The sequence below is a fragment of the Mastigoproctus giganteus genome, chromosome 14 (assembly GCF_048544385.1).
Source record: "Mastigoproctus giganteus isolate SK-2022 chromosome 14, ASM4854438v1, whole genome shotgun sequence".
Taxonomy (NCBI): domain Eukaryota; kingdom Metazoa; phylum Arthropoda; class Arachnida; order Uropygi; family Thelyphonidae; genus Mastigoproctus; species Mastigoproctus giganteus.
This window is the reverse complement of record NC_143588.1, coordinates 11997318-12016798: the sequence shown is the minus strand read 5'-3', so window position 1 is coordinate 12016798 and position 19481 is coordinate 11997318. Positions and strand designations below refer to the sequence as shown.

The following is a 19481-nucleotide window of genomic DNA, read 5'->3' as shown; positions in this document are numbered from 1 at the left end:
AGACAAACTCACTGAAAAGGGAAACGAGAAAGGAACAGGCAATGATGGAATGAAAGCACACCAGGTCAAGGCTACTACTGAAATTATCTCTCTCAATAACACCAGTGATAGTAAAATAAGATTCATTGGTAAAGGGGATAGAGGAACCCTAGTAGTGGTTCCTAAAAAGATCTCGTGGCATGTCTCCAGGCTGGCACCCTCCATGGAGGAGGCTGACCTAGAGTGCTACTTTAAGAGAAAAATTAACATTAACATATCAGCTGAGAAAATGAAGTCACTTCATCCTGAAATATATTCCTCCTTTAAGATCAGCTTTGATCAAAAGGATATAGAACTAATGACATCCAAACATAACTTCCCTGATGGGGTCACAGTTCGGGCATTTAGGTTCAGAAAACATAAGATCTACAGGCCTATCACAGACAACACCATCTATAAAAATAATGGTCCTGGAAAGGCTGAAAGCAACCAAACTAGATAGCAGTCAATGAACGATAATGCTCATGGCAGAGACAAAGACAACAGTATCTTCATAAATATATACTATCAAAATTGCCGAAGCATCATTGAGAAGCTTAACAAATTTAAAATAGAGGTTAGCCAAGCTGAGTCTGATATCTGGGTTCTCACAGAAACCTGGCTAACCCCTGACATCTTAGACTCAGAAATTTGTCCCTCAAACTTTCAAATTATCAGAAGAAATGGGGAAAACAAGAAAGGGGGAGGAGTAATGATTTTACTGCACCATAAAATTGTCATCTCTGACATCATCTCCCTAGAAGATATTGAGGGCATTTACATCAAAGCCAAAGTTGGCAACATAACGGTGCAATTGGTAGGAATCTACCTACCACCACCTGTTAAAATGAACACCTTAAAAAAACTTGAGAAGGTACTTGAACCCATTCTTATCTCCTCCAGGAGTGATGTCAGAACAATAGTGCTAGGTGACTTCAACACTCACTTTGAGCATGGATCGGGCAAGGAAGACCATTACAATAAAAATAGCCACCTATTGCAGTTTCTGAAAGATATGTTTTTCAGACTCAACCTGAAGCAAAAATGCAAACTCCCCACCAGAAAAGAGAGATTCCTTGACCTGGTCTTCACAAATTTTGACATAAATATTAACTATACTCCCAATTATTTCCACTCAGATCATCTAGCCTTATTGCTTGACTTTGATATCAAGACCAAATATATCAGCAATGAAGTTAGGGAATGCTCCTTCAATTTTAGAAGGGCCCCTGGGACAAAATAAGAAATGAAATCTTAAATGTCAACTGGCAACCATTATTTAGGAGTCAAGACCCAGATATAATTCTGGATATGCTGTACAACAACTTAGACCTAATTATCAAAAACTATACACCCAAGAGCCATGCAAAGGCAAACACTAATAAATTTCCTATGTGGTTCAGAAAAGAAATCATTCAATTACTCAAGAAAAAAACAACAAATGTTCATCAATTTCAAAAACACACAGAGACATGACATTTACATTCAGTTCTCCAATCTAAGAAGGCAAATAAAAAACAGTATCAATTTGGCCTACCAAAATCACTTAGCTAACCTATAGAATGCAATGCTAAACAGGCATGATATGGGTCCATTCTGGAAGCATTGAAAAATGGGTTATAAAAAACACAAAAACATGAACAAAATGGAGACCATTCAATCAGATCAATTTGCATATTTCTACAGTGAACTATATACTGAAAAAGCTGATCACAGCAGTAAGCTTGATAACACCTCTCCCTCCTCATATTTCAGTGATACCCTGACACAATTTGAAGTCAATGCAGAGACTTTATTGAATACCCTCAACAAATTTAAATTATGACACAAACACCGGCAGTTTCCCCATGGCACTCTGGAAACACTGCTTTGTTGTATTGCAACAACAACTTATACATCTGATCACAGCCATTTTCAATAAGGGATCACTCCCTGGAATATTAAAGGAAACCACTATCACCCCTCTTTTTAAAAAGGGGGCTAAAGACACACCTTCCTCATTTCGACCCATACACAAATCTAATCCCCTAAGCAAGATCATTGAGAATCTACTTTACTCTCAACTCTGCTCCTTCATGAAAAATAAATTCAGCCACATTCATCATGGCTTCCTAATGGGCAGATCAACTGTGACTAACCTACTGTCCATTGAACATGACATAAAACTTAGCCTTGAGAATAACAATCAGATAGACATTATATACCTTGACTTACAGAAAGCCTTTGACTCAGTACCACACAAGTTGCTTTGCCTCAAATTAAAGAACATAGGTCTATCAAGTAATGCCTTATCACTTATGTCTAACTTTCTTGAAAACAGGAAAAGCAGAGTTCATTTTGAAGGAAGATACTCCTCCACTTTCCATATACAAAGGGGAGTCCCACAGGGTTCTCCTCTGGGGCCACTACTCTTTGCTGTATATATTAATGACATACAAGATTGTATGCAAAATGTTGACATCAAAGTGCTCTCATGCAGATGACTTGTAAAGTCATCTGCATATGAGAAAACCATCAAAACAACACAAGACTGTGAATCACTGGAAAATGGACTAGACACCATCACCCAATGGATCACAAACAATGGTCTAACACTAAACTTAAACAAATGCTGCACCATGTCTGTCACAGACTATCACAAAAAATACAAGATTAATTATCCCTATAAATCTAATAATCATGATCTATTGAGAATACATGAGGTTTCAGATTTGGGAGTATGGTTTTCTGAGAAGGGAAACTTCAACACACATGTAAATAAAACTACAGCTAAGGCCTCCAAATCCCTTGGACTGATTAAAAGAATCTGCTTTGATTTCACCAACGTACAGCTCATAAAAACAGCTTGCATAATGATCATCAACCCAGTTCTAGAATATGCCTCACAAATCTGGAATCCTCACACCAAAATTCTTATAAAACAACTGGAACGTATTCAGAAATCCATAGTCAGATTCCTGGTGTACAAATCTAGGTTGGAATTGAACACAAAATCCTACAATGAATGGTGCATTCACTTCGGGATTGTACCACTCTACCAAAGAAGAGCTGCGGCAGACTGCAAATTCCTAATGCATCTCGTGGCTGCTGGCAAGCTTGATGCCCCCCGAGCTGCTCTACCTCATCAACTTCAGCTGTCCTCCAAGAGTCTTGAGAAGACAAAATATGCTGGCACAAGAGCCATTCAGAACTGATCAACTCAGATTCCATTACTTCAACAGAACTGCAAAATTGCTGAATGAATCCAACATTGATATCCTAAATGAAAACATTAATATCAAAAAAGAGCTACAAAGGTTTCACAATCAAACTAATAGAGAATGAAAATAAATGACTAATTTAATAATAACAACAATAATAATACTATAAAGATAGGTATACTTAGCTTTAACAAAAAAAAAAAAAAAAAATAGGGGTAACAATAAGAATAATCATCATCATCATCATCAGCCATTTTCAATCCACTGCAGGATGAAGGCCTCTCCAGCAACTTTCCAGTTCCTTCTGTTTTGAGCACTGGCCATCCATTTACTACTCAAAAACTCATGAATTTCATCTATCCATCTCCGCCTTTGTCTTCCAGGTTTTCTTCTAGCTCCTCTTGGGTACCATTCTGTTATTTTCTTAGTCCATCTGTCATCATGTCTTCGAGCTATGTGTCCTGCCCAAGACCATTTTAGTTCTTTAGTTTTGATAAGAATGTCCTTTACTTGAGTTTGCTGCCTAATCCATGTGTTTCTCTTCTTATCTAACAGTCTGATTCCCAATATAATTCGTTCCATTCTTCGCTGTGTAGTTCTTAGCTTCTCTTCCATTCTTTTGGTGAGTGCCCAAGTTTCACTTCCATAAGTCATGGTGGGGAGTATACATTGATTCATTATTTTACGTTTCAGACAAACTGGGATATTGCTCTTCAGTATGTGACTATATTTCCTGAATGCTATCCATCCAAAATTTATTCTTCTCTTGACTTCCAGCCATTTATCATTATTACAGCTAATAACTTGTCCCAGATAAGTATATGACTCCACCTTTTCAATTACTGCTCCTTCAATCATTATTTCCCTTTCCGTGGCATACTTGTTCATCATTACTTTTGTTTTAGCCATATTCATCTTTAGTCCAAAATCCTTACTAACTGTGCATAACTGATTAAGATTTTCCTCTAATTCTTTGGGATCGTGGCTTATGACCACAATGTCATCTGCAAATCGTAAATGGTTTAGGTACTCTCCATTCACATTGACTCCTTTCTGCAACCAGTCTAATCTTCTGAAAGCTTCCTCAAGGGCAGCAGTAAACAGCTTCGGAGATATTGTCTCCTTGTCGAACTCCTTTCTCTATTTTAAATTTCCTACTGTCTTTGTCTAGTCTAATAAAGGATGTAGCACTCTCATATATTTTCTTCAAAATCATAATATATGGAGTATCTATGCCTTGTCTTTCCAGTGCCCGAAACATTGCCTTATGCTGTATGGAGTCAAATGCCTTTTCATAATCCACAAATGCCAGGCATAATGGTGTTTTATATTCATTTGCTTTCTCCATTAGCTGTGATATTACGTGAAAGTGATCCATAGTTGAGAATCCTGTCCTAAAGCCAGCTTGCTCTTTCGGTTGATTCTCATCAAGTATTCTTTCTAATCTGTTAGTAATGACCCTTGTGAACAACTTGTAGATATGGGATAACAAGCTAATTGGTCTATAATTTCCAATTTCTGATTTATCTCCTTTCTTATGCAGCAAAACTATGATTGCATTATTCCACTGCTTAGGCATCACACCTTTTCTAATGCACTTTGTGAAGAGCCTTGCCAGTTTTTGTGTTATGTCTCTTCCTCCCAATTTTAACAACTCTACAGTAACTTCATCTTCCCCCGGGGCTTTCCGATTCTTCATTTTCTTCAATGCATGTTCTACCTCATCAGGAAGAATATCGGGTATGTCGTATGTGTTGCTACTTTGCAATCCGTCTTCCCCACTGCTGGTATCATTCCCTCGCTCCTTGTATAATTCTCTATAGTAGTCTTCTGCTATTTGAATTATGCCTTCTCTGCTGTTTATAAGTACACCATCGCTATTCTTCAGTTTCAGTATCATTTGTCTTTCTGTATTACTGCTCATGGCTGCTGGTTTAAATCCTTTGTTTTCCCTTAATGCTTGTTCTACTTTTCTTGTGTTAAATCTTCTTATGTCCTCTCTGAGTCTCTTTCTAATGTTCTTGCATAACTCAGTATACTCAATTTTCTTGCTTTTCATTTGTCGTCTTTGGTTCATCATGACAAGTGTTTCTTGACTAATTTTTTCTTCTTTAGATTTCTGTTTCCCTATAGGTTTCTTGGGCTTTATCACTTTCAGAAAGTTGTAATATTCCTCGTCAATATCTTGGTCCTGAGCAGTCTGCAGAAGCTCAAACTTGTTCTTAAGTTCCAGTACATACTGCTTTTTCTCCTCCTCTGTTATTTCAAAGACCTTTGTATTATTTACTCGAGTCAGTTTTTTCCTTTCCTTTCCTACATCTATATCAAGTGTACATCTTACCATTCTGTGATCACTTCCAACATTTACCTTATTCAGGATGGTAACATCATTCACAATATATCTTCTGTTAGTGAGGATGAAGTCGATTTCATTAGTTGTTAATCCATTTGGACTCTTCCATGTCCACTTTCTGTTCACCCTTTTCTTGAAAAAAGTGTTCATTACTGACATTCCTTGAGATTCTGCAAATTCCACAAGTCTTTCACCTCTTTTATTTCTTTCACCAATTCCAAAATTTCCTATAGTTCCTCTTTCTGCGCTGTTTTGCCTTTTTCCAACCTTAGCATTGAAGTCCCCCATAATAATAGTGTAGTGGGTTTTCTGCTCATCTAGAAGACTCTCAATTTCTGTGTACATTTCTTCAACCTGTTCATCATCATGGCTCGATGTTGGTGCATAAATCATTATAATCTTTAGCTTGTACCTCTTAGAAATCTTGAGTATTAGTCTTGACACCCTTGGTGATGTACTTTTGAATTCCAAAATGTTGTTTTTAAAATCTTTATGGACCGGAAACCCAACTCCACCTTCACTCCTTTCACTGTTTCCATTGGTGTACAGCAGATTTCCACTTGATAAACTTATAAGTGATTCATTTCTTCTTCTTGTTTCAGCCAAACCGATGATATTCCAATTCACATTTTCTAATTCCTTTTCCAGCTCTAATATCCTGTCTTCACTGATGAGTGATCGTACGTTATAACAGGCCAAGTTCAATTTCCTGCATGGCAGCCTGGTCGTACCCAGAGATTCTTAGCACCCTCTGCTTCCACTCTGATCCTCTCGCTGCCGTAAGAGGGAGAGTGAAAGCTGCTGGGGACTGAGGGCCATTTGTATTGTTGTGCTCTCATTGCTAAGAATAATAACACAAAGCAATCAATGCAACCACTTAATGTGAACTATCAAGAAAAGAAAACAACAAAATGCTTAGAAATATTAATTTCTCTGTTACCACAGCTTTGCTAAAATGCAAATCGCTTGTAACGCATGATATGCATTGTATATGTTGTAAATTGACCTTGTATATTTGAAATTGTAAATAGAAGGATTACTATATTGCTACTGTCAAATTCCTCCTCTGTAAGGCTTCGGCTGTTTTGGAGTAATAAAAAAAAAAAAAAACTGACTCAAACATGGAATATAGAAATCGGCAATATATATCAGGACTTGACATTGCCTGATCCACCATGGACAAATATTCCTGCAATTTCTGATGACTGAGAGGCTGTCTTAAACTATCTGTTTGAAGAGGTTAAATATCCTCCGGTGTGTGTCATCCATGTCATGTCAATAACTGAGAGCAGTGGGGAAAAAACACCTTGTCTCCCTTCAATATCACACAGTTACATGAAATTCACTCTTCTTCTAATTCACCGGCATGTAAGATCTATACAGATAGATCAAAAACTGAGACCCAAGTGGGTGCTGCGGCAATCTTCCTGTCATTCACAACTTCTGTCTCATTATCAGTATCTTCATTGCTGAGCTTCAAGCTAAAAATTTGGCTCTGGATCACATTACCGAACTTTTAATTACACCTGCTTTAATATACACTGACTTGCTCAGTGCTATCTCTGCCATAAGTAGTAATACCAATTCCTTTCACCCTGTAATAAAACATATCCATTCTAAATTACTTGCTTGTAATGAGTCAAACCAAACTGTGACATTCTGCTGGATTCCAGGACACTGTGGAATAACAGGAAATGAAAGAACAGATCTTGCAGCCAAACAACCAGATACTACTCTTAATATAAATTATAAACATATTATCTGTAAAGCATGTTACTATAGCCGGTCACTAATCTGGAAAAGTTATCCAGAAAACAAACTATACCAGATAAAACCAGAACCAAAGCTGTGGCTCTCCAGCTTCCAGAAAATCAGACGAGAAGAAACAATTTTAGGAAGGCTAAGGATTGGGCATACTCACCTATATCTATTAACTAATGACAGCGCTCCTCAATGTACATCATGTCAAGTACAACTGACCATTTGCCATTTCTTAGTGGACTGTCCCCACTTCCAAATTATCCGCTTAAACACCTTTAAAACACTTGCTAATACACAGTCATCAATGAATTTATTGAAGATTCTGGGAGATGATTCTAATAAAAAAGAACTTTTTACTTTCCTAAATTGTATAAGAATATATTACGATGAAATTAATATTTCATATTCACCATATATTTCATATTCACCATAATATGAATAAATACAATTACTGTACATACTTGATAAATTAATCCTGTTTGAAAAATTCATTCAAACACAGTTGACAAGTTCTTGCCTTCTTCTCATTATAAAGAATCTTACAGCAAACAGTGGCATCACAAAGGCCTCCTCCTCTGCCAACATTATTACTGCTTTGAACATTGAGATTGGAGTCCTCTGTGACTCCTATTCTGTGGCACCTCCGTAGCCAAGTGGGCAGGAGCAGCAGTGCGTAGCACACGCTTCTTGATTAGACCGGGGTTCGAGCCTGTGAACACCGAATACGGAGGATGCGGAAAGGTCAGAAAAGGGTCATGTCCCCGGAGCAATATGGCCTTAGTTGCTAATGCTCCTAAAAACCAAATAACAACAGCTACTATTCTCTCTTCCAACTTCAAACTTTATCATGATTTCTATAGAACATTTGAGATTCAGGCTCTTTGAATGGAGTCACTGTCATCCCTTCCTTCAATTTGCATTTTTGTCTGAAATTAAGCCAGATCATTCACATCTTCAGTAACCATTTCCAGGTAAAGGTGTTTTGCCATGTCTATAATTTCCTCTATGACTTTTTTTTTTTTTTTTTTTGCTTCTTGGAAATCTTCTTGAAGCATGGACAAACTGCAGGCAAATCGTTTTTAAACAACCCATCATAATGCATTGCTTGATATCTTTCCAGTTTGCAGCAATGTAGCCAAGTGGTCAGGAGAAGGAGTGCAGTAGTACACACTCTTTGAGTAGACCTAGGTTCAAGCCCGGTTGATCTACCCACCTGCACTGGATCAGCGTGGCAGATTATGTTTCATTTTGCTCAGCATGAATTGTTGAGGAGGCTTCCATCTTGCAGTGGGTTGATAATGGCAGCAGTTTACTTTACTTTACTTTTTTTTTTTTTTTTTTTTTTTCTTAACACCTTAACATCTTATATCCCTTCCAAAACTTCATGAGAGAGAGTGAGAGAGTGTTGTTTCCTCCTCATTGGTAGTAGCTTGAGTCATATTTCTCAAAATCCCCTAATCCATAGGCTGGAGTAGGTAAGTGGTGAAAGAAACTAACTTGAGAGTGAGAATCTATTATATTATTATTATTATTAGCGATATGGTGCAAGGAAGCCTGAGGCTAATGCTGCACCAGCCTAAAAAAAATTCCCGAGTTACCCTGAGAGAGGGGGGGGGGAAATCACCAAGAAAGAGAAGGATGACCGGGGGCATTGTTGAGAAATAAATGATGTGCCTTAAAAGACATGTTCTTTTCCAACAAATATTTTTTGGAAAAGAACATTCCAGGAAAAGAGTTGCAGTAATCCATGCTTTCTGATTTGATTTCCAAATTACTAGCAATGAATACATACATTTTTTAAAGTCTGTGGATTCTCTGTGGAAGTGAAAGTTGCTTTAATTGGAAGTTGCCAGTTGCATTACTGCCTGTTAATAAGATCAAATAATCTTTTGGAGCTTTGAAATCAAGCAATTTCTCCTTTGTTGTAGTGTATATATGTGAGGGCAGTGGTGAGCTATAGTGGGCTCGCGAGAGCCCATTGTTAATTTTTTTTGAAAATTTGCGAGTCCATTGTTGAGAAGATCATTTATTTTACAAATGAAATCCTGAATGCAATTATTGAGTATCCAGAGCCGAAACTACGGTACGACGAACTGGGCATCCCCAGCATTCGATCAGTTATGTATTTTAAAATTGCTTCACTTTTGATTTAATTACAGTCGGACCTCTGTTTAGAGAACTTCTTTATAGCAAATTTTTTTGATTCCCCTTGGTAGTTACATTTTAAATAGTTTCCGTTGAATGAAGAAAATTTCAATGAAATGAACGGATTAAGAGAGACAACTGTGTATGCATCATTCTCACCTTTGGCCTTTATGTAATTAGAAAGTGTGAATTAAGGGTGAAAGCGATTTCCGTTTCACAATGTTAGTGGTGTCCCTAAAACCTGCAGTCATATACCGAGAAGTCGCGCTCATCAATATGCTTTCCATAGCCACTCAGAGGATTAAGCAGATTCCTGACATGAATTATAGCCTCTGGTCAACCTGTGTTGTGGTTCCCCTTTACTCCTATAAACATGCTATGTTTTTCTGAGAAGTGAGTGATCCATGCCTTCCAGTAAATTTCTCTTGTCTATGTTTACATGGTCACAGTAGCTGAATATCCATGTGATTCTGACATTGTGCACAATATTCAAAGAACTAGTGACAGACTGACAGTAGCAACGTAGAGGGGAAAGGGGTTGAAGCAACTAAAATATTACATGAACTTTGCAAAGAAGAAATTGGCAGATTTTGAAACTTCATCGAGGCTTTCACTGTGAAGGAAATGTTCTAAAATATAATGGCATAGGGGTAATAATAATAAAAAAACAACAACTGTATGAATTATATCACAAATCTCCAAAAACCCTGTGCAAATTAAGGATGATTGCTAAAGAACTTGATGCGGAAACTATAAAGATTGGTTGTGTGTTCGGGCTACAATGAACAGCTTGTTGCTTGCGGACGGAAATTGCGGGTTGAAGGAATCATCCTGCTTTGTGCAAACATTTTTAATCGGAAGTTAAATATTCAAGATTATTAAACTGACTTTTCAGTGTGGAATTTCTTAACGATTTAGCGCACAGAGTAGTAAGATATCTTACTACCCTGTGTCCTGCAGGAGCTCTCTTACCTTTCAGAAGCTTTACAGAATCACTATGGTAAAAGCAGATAAATTAATTATTCGAACTATCAGTGCTATTGCTAATTTGAAAAATTCTGAAGGAAATTATGAAGCTAAAATTGAGAGCACGTTGAAGTGAAAAGAATTTGAAGGAATCAAAATCGAAAGTAAGAACACATTTAAAAAATTACCTCTTGACAAGTTATTAAATGCATTGTTTTATCCTTAAAGGATATGCAACAGAGCGATTTTAAATTAAATAATGAAAATAATGATTCCATTGACGACGAGGAATTGAAAGAAATTTTAAACATATGCTACCCGGAATCATGGAATATGAAAGAACTTTCGTCTCAGTGGCCAGGTGGTGAAAACTGAATAAAAAATTTTTCGGTTTTCAAAGAAATTTTTAAAGTTTTACGATAAAATATGAAATAAAAATTAATGATTTTAGAGGTTTTGTCAAAGACAGTTTATCTTTAAAGTCGAGTGAAATTCCCTTTTCAATTAAGAAAGCCAGATATATCTTTGAAACCATTGCGATTAGCAGTGATGAAGCTGAGCGAGCTTTCAGTGTAATGAATAATATTGAGTGGATGAATGAATAATGTTGACAATTAAACACGTTGCGGATTATGACATCTACATGGAAAACCATTGCTTCAGTTTGATCCAGATCGTTACATCAAATCATCACTCAGCTATTGAGCAAAGCAGATCAACAACAGATATTAATAAAGAAGTAAATTGTATGTGGCAGTTTTTAGAATAAATTTTTCTTGAATATTTGTGTAATAATTTTTTTTTTTTTTTTCATGTAATAAATATTGTGGAATGCTTTGTGATAGTTTTTATGTTATTTGTGATATGGGAAATATTTCGTGTTATTTTTTATTCACAATATTAGAATTTTATCATGAAAAAAAATGTATCCATTATATTTCCCTAGTTGTTAAAAAAAAAGACGAATAAAAAAGTTGCATATGTGCCGAGCACGCGCAGTAGATGGTTTATGTGAAACAACCTCCGCGTTTCTTTTAGGTACAATATTTTGATTTGTTTATTGATTATGAAATAAAAGAGCTTTTGTATTGTAGATATTTTATTGAACATTCGCTAATTTTGATAATTTCAGGAAGACAAGATACAATGGATTTATGACAACTAAAGTAAGAGATATATACTTGCAAGTGCAAAGTATCTAAATATCTGTAAAAGAGCACCGATTCATGTACTGATCTTGTAGTTTAAGTGACATACGCAGCTGTTAAGGGCACCTAACAATGGAATATAACGAAAATGCGAGACGAAAAAAAGAAATTGTTCACAAATATTTGTATTGTTACAGTCATATGATAAACACTTATATTCTCGCAGTCATATGACAAATATTTCTATTGTTGTAATTATACTTACTGCAGTAGTAACTTCAGAAAGTATGATTGTGCCGTCATACTATTCAAAAATTCTAAAAAGAACCCCAGATTCTATCGTATCCAGGTATCATCGTAAGGGGAGGCATGAGGACCAGGCTTTTACGTTTTTTTTTTTTTTTAGATAGACCTTATACACACACACTGATATGCATGGTTAAGTGGGTAACAAGCCCCCCCCCCCCCACCAATCCGCTCCTGACTCGAGATATCATCATACCGGCAGTCACGAAAAATGCGTCACGTGCACTAATCCGCTCTACTAGAAGTGCAAGCTAGGGAAGCGCCTCTGGTGGAAACCGCGGATGACATCACTTCCATGACCGATCAAATTACTTGGTAGAAAGTCAGAAAAACTGTGAGCCTATTGTTAAAATATTCACAGCTCACCACTGTGTGAGGGCATCTGCTTCTTTCAAAATAATCCTGTTTCATCTATATTATGCGCTTGATTGCCATTTTATCCCCCAAGACTTATTGATTTCAGAGATTAAGTCAGGAAAATCTGCAGCTTTTTCTGAATCTATGTAATATAAATGACAAGAGAAGCTGCACCAGCAGCTTCTCCTGTCAATTTTACATTATATAGTCCTGTTTGGATCCTGTATCTTTGGAATAATCCTAATTTACATTAATCAAAATTTTTACCCTCTCCCATATGAGTTTTCAGATTCTCATAGATATCTTTTGCCTTTGACTTTCTCTCTGAAATTAATGAATCTCTTGAATCATTGCAAGTTTAACTAGAATCCGATGCATACATTTTTCATCAGTCTGTATTTTAAACTCTAAACAGAAGTGTTATGTTGCAGTCCAGACTTCCTTCCAACAAATGATGGTACAGAGATTGTCCAATAGGCTGACAGGTTGAAAGGAACAACTAGTTGAACATTATCATTACTAACAACCAGTTGTTAGTAATGATAATGTTCTGTGTCACTATTTGCAGTGGAGAAATAAAGAATACCAAAGTTTGCTTTAAACTAGAAAAATCTGCGCAGAAATGTGTGAAATGTTAAAAACTGTTTATTGTGATGAGAAACAGTGTCGATGAAACAGCAGTTCAGAGACGGATGTGAGGGTTTAGCAACGATCCAAGAAGTGGACATCCGTCAACATCTTCGCCAACAACAATGAGGGCAAAATTGCAAAAGTTCAGGAAACTGTAATAAGAGATCATCATTTGGCTCTCAGAATGATGGCTAATGAGTTGAATACGAATAAGATGAATTGTCAAATTCTGCATAAAGATTTAGGGGAAAAGAAAGTCTGTGCAAAACTTTTAGAATGATGTAATAAGTTCATTCAATCAGGGGGTGATTACTTTGAATAAAATAAAACCATTTTTGAGCTCCCTCACTTTGTGTTATTTTTATTGCACCAGTCCAGGAACTTTAATGCCACACTTCTTATATCATCATTGGATGTACATATACAGTACAATTTTTCTAATAAAATTGTGTTTGGCCTGTTGGTGTTTTTTGTGACAGTTTATCAGCAGGATTACAATTACTGAAGAAGGGGAGGAGACTTACACAGCAAGGTGCTTTCTTTTAATGTTTAGATAAGGTGGATATTATTTTACATACAATCACAATTTAATATGTAATTTATTCTCTTAACAAAATTAAAAATATAAACACAATAAAATACAACTTTTATAAAATTCCCATAATTAAGCATATTTTCATGATAAATTTTTTGTATCATCTCTTTAATTGTAAATTTTCTTTAATTGTAAAAGCTGTCAAAAAATGTCAAATAAATGCTGTTTTCTGAATAGGAGCTACATGGCTTTTGAGTGGAGTTGTGAGGTTTGTATGTGAAAAATGTCATAAATATTGGCATTTCACATTTAATGCTTGTCACTCTAATAATAAATACCATAGTGACAAATGGGCCTGGAGTACTGGGGTCCGAAAGCTACTGAAATATTTTATTTTATTTTATTTTATACTGGGTATACTGTAAATAAATATCTATTTGTTAATAAATACCATATTTTGAATTTAAAGTTCTTCAACTTTTGTTTTTACAAGTTTCTAATTTATGTTTTGCACACAAAAAAAAGAGAAAACTTACAGAACTGTGTTTTACATATTATATAGTATGATGCAATTTGTTCCATGTTTGCTGTAACTAATTTTTTCTCAATAAATGGATTTGATTTGATGTTGATGATATATTATTCCTAGAGTAGATGAAAAGTACACTTGCATTCCATTCCATTATAGGTAAGTATATTTTTTATCTACTCTGGTGTATATATATATATATTATTTATATGATTTTGAAAGAACTTTAAATGCATTTAAGAAATTCACTTCAGCATTTTTAATGAGTTTTTATTTACTTATATTCTTATTTTATTTTATTTTTAATTTTTGTTTATTTTTTTTAGTTCATGTTTATTTTTTTAGTTCAATGATATTTTTTCAACGGTAATCACTGCATTAATTCAGATATCAGTAAATGCAGTTTAATAACTAAAGTTTTGTTTATCCTCACGAAAGCCAGAAGAGTTTATATATTCAATATATATATATATTCATTGTAGCTTCATACATAATAAATTAAGGACATCCAAAAATTTTTGGTACCATATTTTTTTACCACAATAGGCAGTTCATTTTTCATGACAACCTACAGTGTGTCCCTATTTCCAGCATTTAGTGACCACAACCAGTAGTAACTTGGTTACTATGGCATTAAACCAGTCTTATTCAGTAAAATTATTAAGATTTATATTATCAATTTTGAATTTCCAAACTCAAAATTGATAAAATAAAATATATTTAAAATTGATATGACCACTAGGGAAACTTTAATATGTCATTAATTTTGAATTGCACATGTTCAGTTTATGATTAGTATATTTTACTTTTCATATTTCTTTATTTAAATTTCAGGTATGTTCCCAGGCAGAAGAAGCTAGAAGTCTAGTTGAGGCTCCTACTTTCCAGGAAGCCCACATTAAACGTATACAAAATCACGTAACACAGGAAAAAAATTTTATTGCTGATAGTAATGATAGTGCTCCAACTTCAGATGGTGAAAGTGGAATTTCATTACGGGAATCAGTTTTTAGTAGTGATAGTGAACAGAATTCATTATCTTCAGTGCACTGTGAAAACTCTGCCTCCAGTGTAAAGCATTCTAGTGATAGTGTATCAGGTAGTGTAACTAATGGTAGTAATAACAGTGGTTTATTATTTGCAAGATCAAAATCTTGTCCTACTGGGGGACAGCCACTTTTAGGCCTTGAAAACCAAAATGTATCTGTTGCCTCATTTGTACATAATATTTCTTCATCTCCTCCTCAGTGTCAGAAAACATTACCATCAAAATTACCATCTTCTTCTAATTTATTGAGGACTGTGTTGGGTGATCTGGATTGTAAAAAAAATGAAGAATCTATTAAAAGGAGATTAGAAAAAGAAAAAGTCTATAAACGTTCTCCTCTTCTTAATGGATTGTTAGACAGGGGAAAAATACCTCTCTCTAAAGAAAAGGAATTTCATCCAACAAATTTAGTTCAAAATGGAAATAGGTCTGGAAGGAGTAATGTAGCCAAAGAGTCAAATATTCAAGATGGTAAATTAGCTGCTGCTGCTGCATTATTGTCTTCAAATTCTTACTCAGCTAGTGTTTCAAATGCAGTGAAGTTTAGTACTGCTCAGCTTGCATTAGCAACTACAAATGTGCATGGTAATGAACAAATTTTAACTTTAAAGCTAGATCTGGAAAGTCCCGAGAATTCTAATACAAGTTCAGATTTATCTTCAATATCTGATATTGCCCGAACTCTGGAAAGTGCTTCAAAGGCAATATCAAGAACAAATGCTGAATGCCATTCTGCCCTGTCTACAGGTACAGCAGTGACTACAGCAACTACTACAACCACCACTACCACTACCATCACTACATCACCATCATTGTCATCGTCGTCATCCACGGTTATTTCTAATACATCATCCATAACAAGGACAAGTCAACAAATCATTGTAGTAACACCGGCAATAAATCAAACTCAGTTTCACATACAGTCTCCAAGTATTAAGTTTCGATTATTACATAATGTTGCCAAATTAGATGATCATATTGATCTTATTGGATTTCCTCGAGTGTCTCTAAGTCAGTTAAATCAGCTGAGGCAACCACCCGTAGAAGCCACTTTATCCACTACAACAGTTAAAAGGCCGTCCAGTGATCATTTAACAACTCTTGCATTAGTTGAAGCAAAAAGGCCACGCCAGGAAAGTAAAACCCCTTTACTGGAAGCAACACTAAGGTCTCCTGTCTCAGTACCCTGTCCTGTTACTGTGGTAGCCGCTACAAATACAGAAGATTCAAAATCATTCCATGATATTCGGCAGCAGCCAACAAAAGCACAATCAGGTTCTGAACAAACTGGTCTAAAGTTAAGTACTGTGCGATCAGCTTGTAGCTTGAATCAAAGTTTAGATTCACAGACAGATAAAGATCCAGATGTTTTTTCTGGTATTTCATCAAATACAGAGTGTTCATCTAATGGAACTCTATCAGCCAAACAGACTTTATCTGGTTCTAAATTAGAATATATTTGTGAATGGAAGGAGTGTTTGAAGTAAGTATATAGCAAAATTTTATATATGTCCATCTGTTTCTCTGCCTATTTATATTATATATATATATATATATACACATATGTCTGCATTCCTAAGCAAATTAAACAAAATTTATTTTTTACATTACTAATGATAATTCAGGAATGAAATGAGTGTACAAGTGCTCCCTGACTTAAGTAAAGGTTCCATTCCATTAAGGAAACCTGTCTGTAAGTCAAAATTTTACATAACTCAGAGACCACCCAAAATCTGTATATAAACATAAACATAAATCCGCGATTTAAAAAAATCACTATATTTATGTCTTATAGCATTACTTACGCATAACATATGCATTAGAATACAATTGCTTACTCGTAACATATGCATTAGAATACAATTGCTTACTCGTAACATATGCATTAGAATACAATTGCTTACTCGTAACATATGCATTAGAATATTATTTGACGTCTCCGTAGCCAGGTGGGAAGGAGCAGCAGTGCACACGCTTCTTGATTAGACCGGGGTTTGATCCCGTCACCACAAATACGGAGGATGCGGAAAGGTCAGGGAATGACCACTGCATATCCCGGAGTAATATGGCCTTGGTTGCTAATGCTTCTTAAAAAAAAAAAAAAAAAAAAACAGGAATATTATTTAAAAAATAAAACTTTTAAAGTATATATATGTACAACTTATTTTTAGTAGGGGGGGGGGTATATATGACACTAATATTAGTTGGAAGAAGATGAGGTTAAAGAGAAAGCTCTCATGACAATATCAAACTCGTTTTCTGGCTCTAAAATAGCTGAAGAGGTGGAACGTCCATAGAAGTATGGAGCTGAAGATGGATATGGAATTCTTATCCTCATTGCTGTGGATAAAATAAAAATAAAACTATTTTATAAAATAAAATAAAAATAAGTGTGAAATCATGTCAGTGAAATTATTCTTGTAGTATTAATCCTTTATTCCACACTCCACCATAAAATCTAAACCTTGGTTTTCCAATAAATGTGCTAAGGCTGTTGAATAGAAGAATGTTGCACATTGTAATTGACTTGTATCTAAATCTCCAGGTTCATTTTCTGCCTATACCAAAGCTCGTAATAACTGTAAAACAGTTATTAATGAGTCCAAACTAGATTTCGAACAGGCTAAGAGTAGAAAACTTGCTTCTTGTCCAAATGGTAGTCAGGTATTCTGGTCTCTTGCCAAAGCTATTTGGCTGCAGTTTGCCCATCTCTCTTCCCACCCACCTCTGTCAAAACCAGATGGTTTTGTGGCCACCTCATCCAAAGATAAAGCTGACCTGCTACCATCCTAATTTTCTCCTAACTTGTGTATTGACAATCTTAGTAAACTACCTACATTCAATGCCACCTCATCCAAAGATAAAGCTGACCTGCTACCATCCTAATTTTCTCCTAACTTGTGTATTGACAATCTTGAGGAAAACTACCTACATTCAATGCATCCTGTGATCTTCTGTCAAAAGGATGTCAGAAGGATTTTGACGAATCTTGATATTAAAAAAGCTCCGGTCCCTGATGGTATTTCTCCGCTTATTTTCAAAACCTTTGCTCCTGAACTTACTCCTCTTCAGTGTTGCCTGTTTTTTCTCTTTTTTTAATTCCAAGGGTGTTTTTCCATCTGCTTGGAAATTTGCTCATATCCAGCCAGTTCCTAAAAATGTGAGAAATCCCTCCCATCCAATTATCATCCCATTGCACTTACTTCTACTCTTTCTAAAGTAATGGAGAAATCAATTAACTGCCAACTCTTAGCCTATCTAGAAACCTTCCATCTGATCAATGATCACCAGTATATAGATTCCGTCAGTGTTAATCCACTAGTGATATTGTGGCTTATGTTACTCATCTGTAGTGAAACTCAAGCAGTTTCCTCTTGATATTTCAAAGGTTGATAATTTTGATCATGTTTGGCATACAAGTCTTCTACATCAGCTTCCATCTTATGGTTTGCCAACTGTTTTTTGTATTTGGATATCCAGCTTTCTCTCTGACCGCTCACTGCGGGTGATGGTAAGTGGCTCTATCTTCTAACTTCTCCGCTAATGTTGGTGTTCCCCAAGGTTCAGTTCTTTCTTGCACTTTTTTCCTCTTGTATATTAATGACTTTCTTCCGTTGACCAGAAATCCTATCTATATATCTATATCTATAGTTTTGCTGGTGATAGCACATTGCATTCCCCCTTCCTGTCTGAGAAACCTTTTGCCCTGCACAAACAGTTTCAACTTCTCAAATATCCACTACCAATTCGTTGAATGCTGATCTCCAGATAATTCTCCAATATGAGCAAAGATAACTTAGTTGAACTGAATTCTTCTAAAAGCTTAATCCTGTCGTGTATCTCGCAAAAATGATTCTTCTGCTCCTATGCTTCTCTTTGATCACACTCCGATTTGTAGGCAAGATCAGACTGCAAAAAACTATACATTTTTTGCATAAGCATTTTCTTCATCCTGAACCTGAATTTTACGTTTGGACAAAATACTGTTCCATTAGGACCAAGCACAAAATTCTTGGGGCTTGCATTTGATAAAAAGTTGCTTTTCTCCAACATACTCTCTGTGCTCCTTTCCTACTTTTTGAAGTGCAGATTGATGCATTTTACTACTCTTTCATGCAATCTAAATTACGTTACACCTGTCAAATTTATGCATCTGCTAGAAACAGTGTGCTTCAATGGTTGAATTCCATCTGCCATTAGGCTATCACTGTTGCCGTTGGAGCATTCTGAACATCTCCTGTCTAGAGTCTGTGTGAAAGTAAAAAAATAAAATAAAATAAACAGTAGTCTTGCTTTCAAATCGAAAGCCCTGCTGGACCATCCCCACATGGACATCTGTTTTGAAGCCATAATGGGAAAACTTGTATAATACCCATCAGACTGCCTCTTCGGTCTGATGGGTATTATACAAGATACATAAAAAATACATACAGGAACTGCTTAGAAATTTATACAGGTGGGTCCTTGGCATCTGAGGCCTCGCAG

General features: G+C 35.7%; 1 protein-coding gene across 1 annotated transcript in view; it reads left to right on the top strand.

The window, feature by feature from the left end:
- Bap170 (Brahma associated protein 170kD) overlaps positions 1-19481 on the top strand; it is a 557627-nt gene that overhangs the window by 423581 nt on the left and 114565 nt on the right. The window contains exon 17 of the mRNA XM_090388941.1: positions 14783-16479. Within this exon, the coding sequence (XP_090245067.1) occupies positions 14783-16479 (1697 nt within the window). The remainder of the gene's footprint in view (positions 1-14782; positions 16480-19481) is intronic.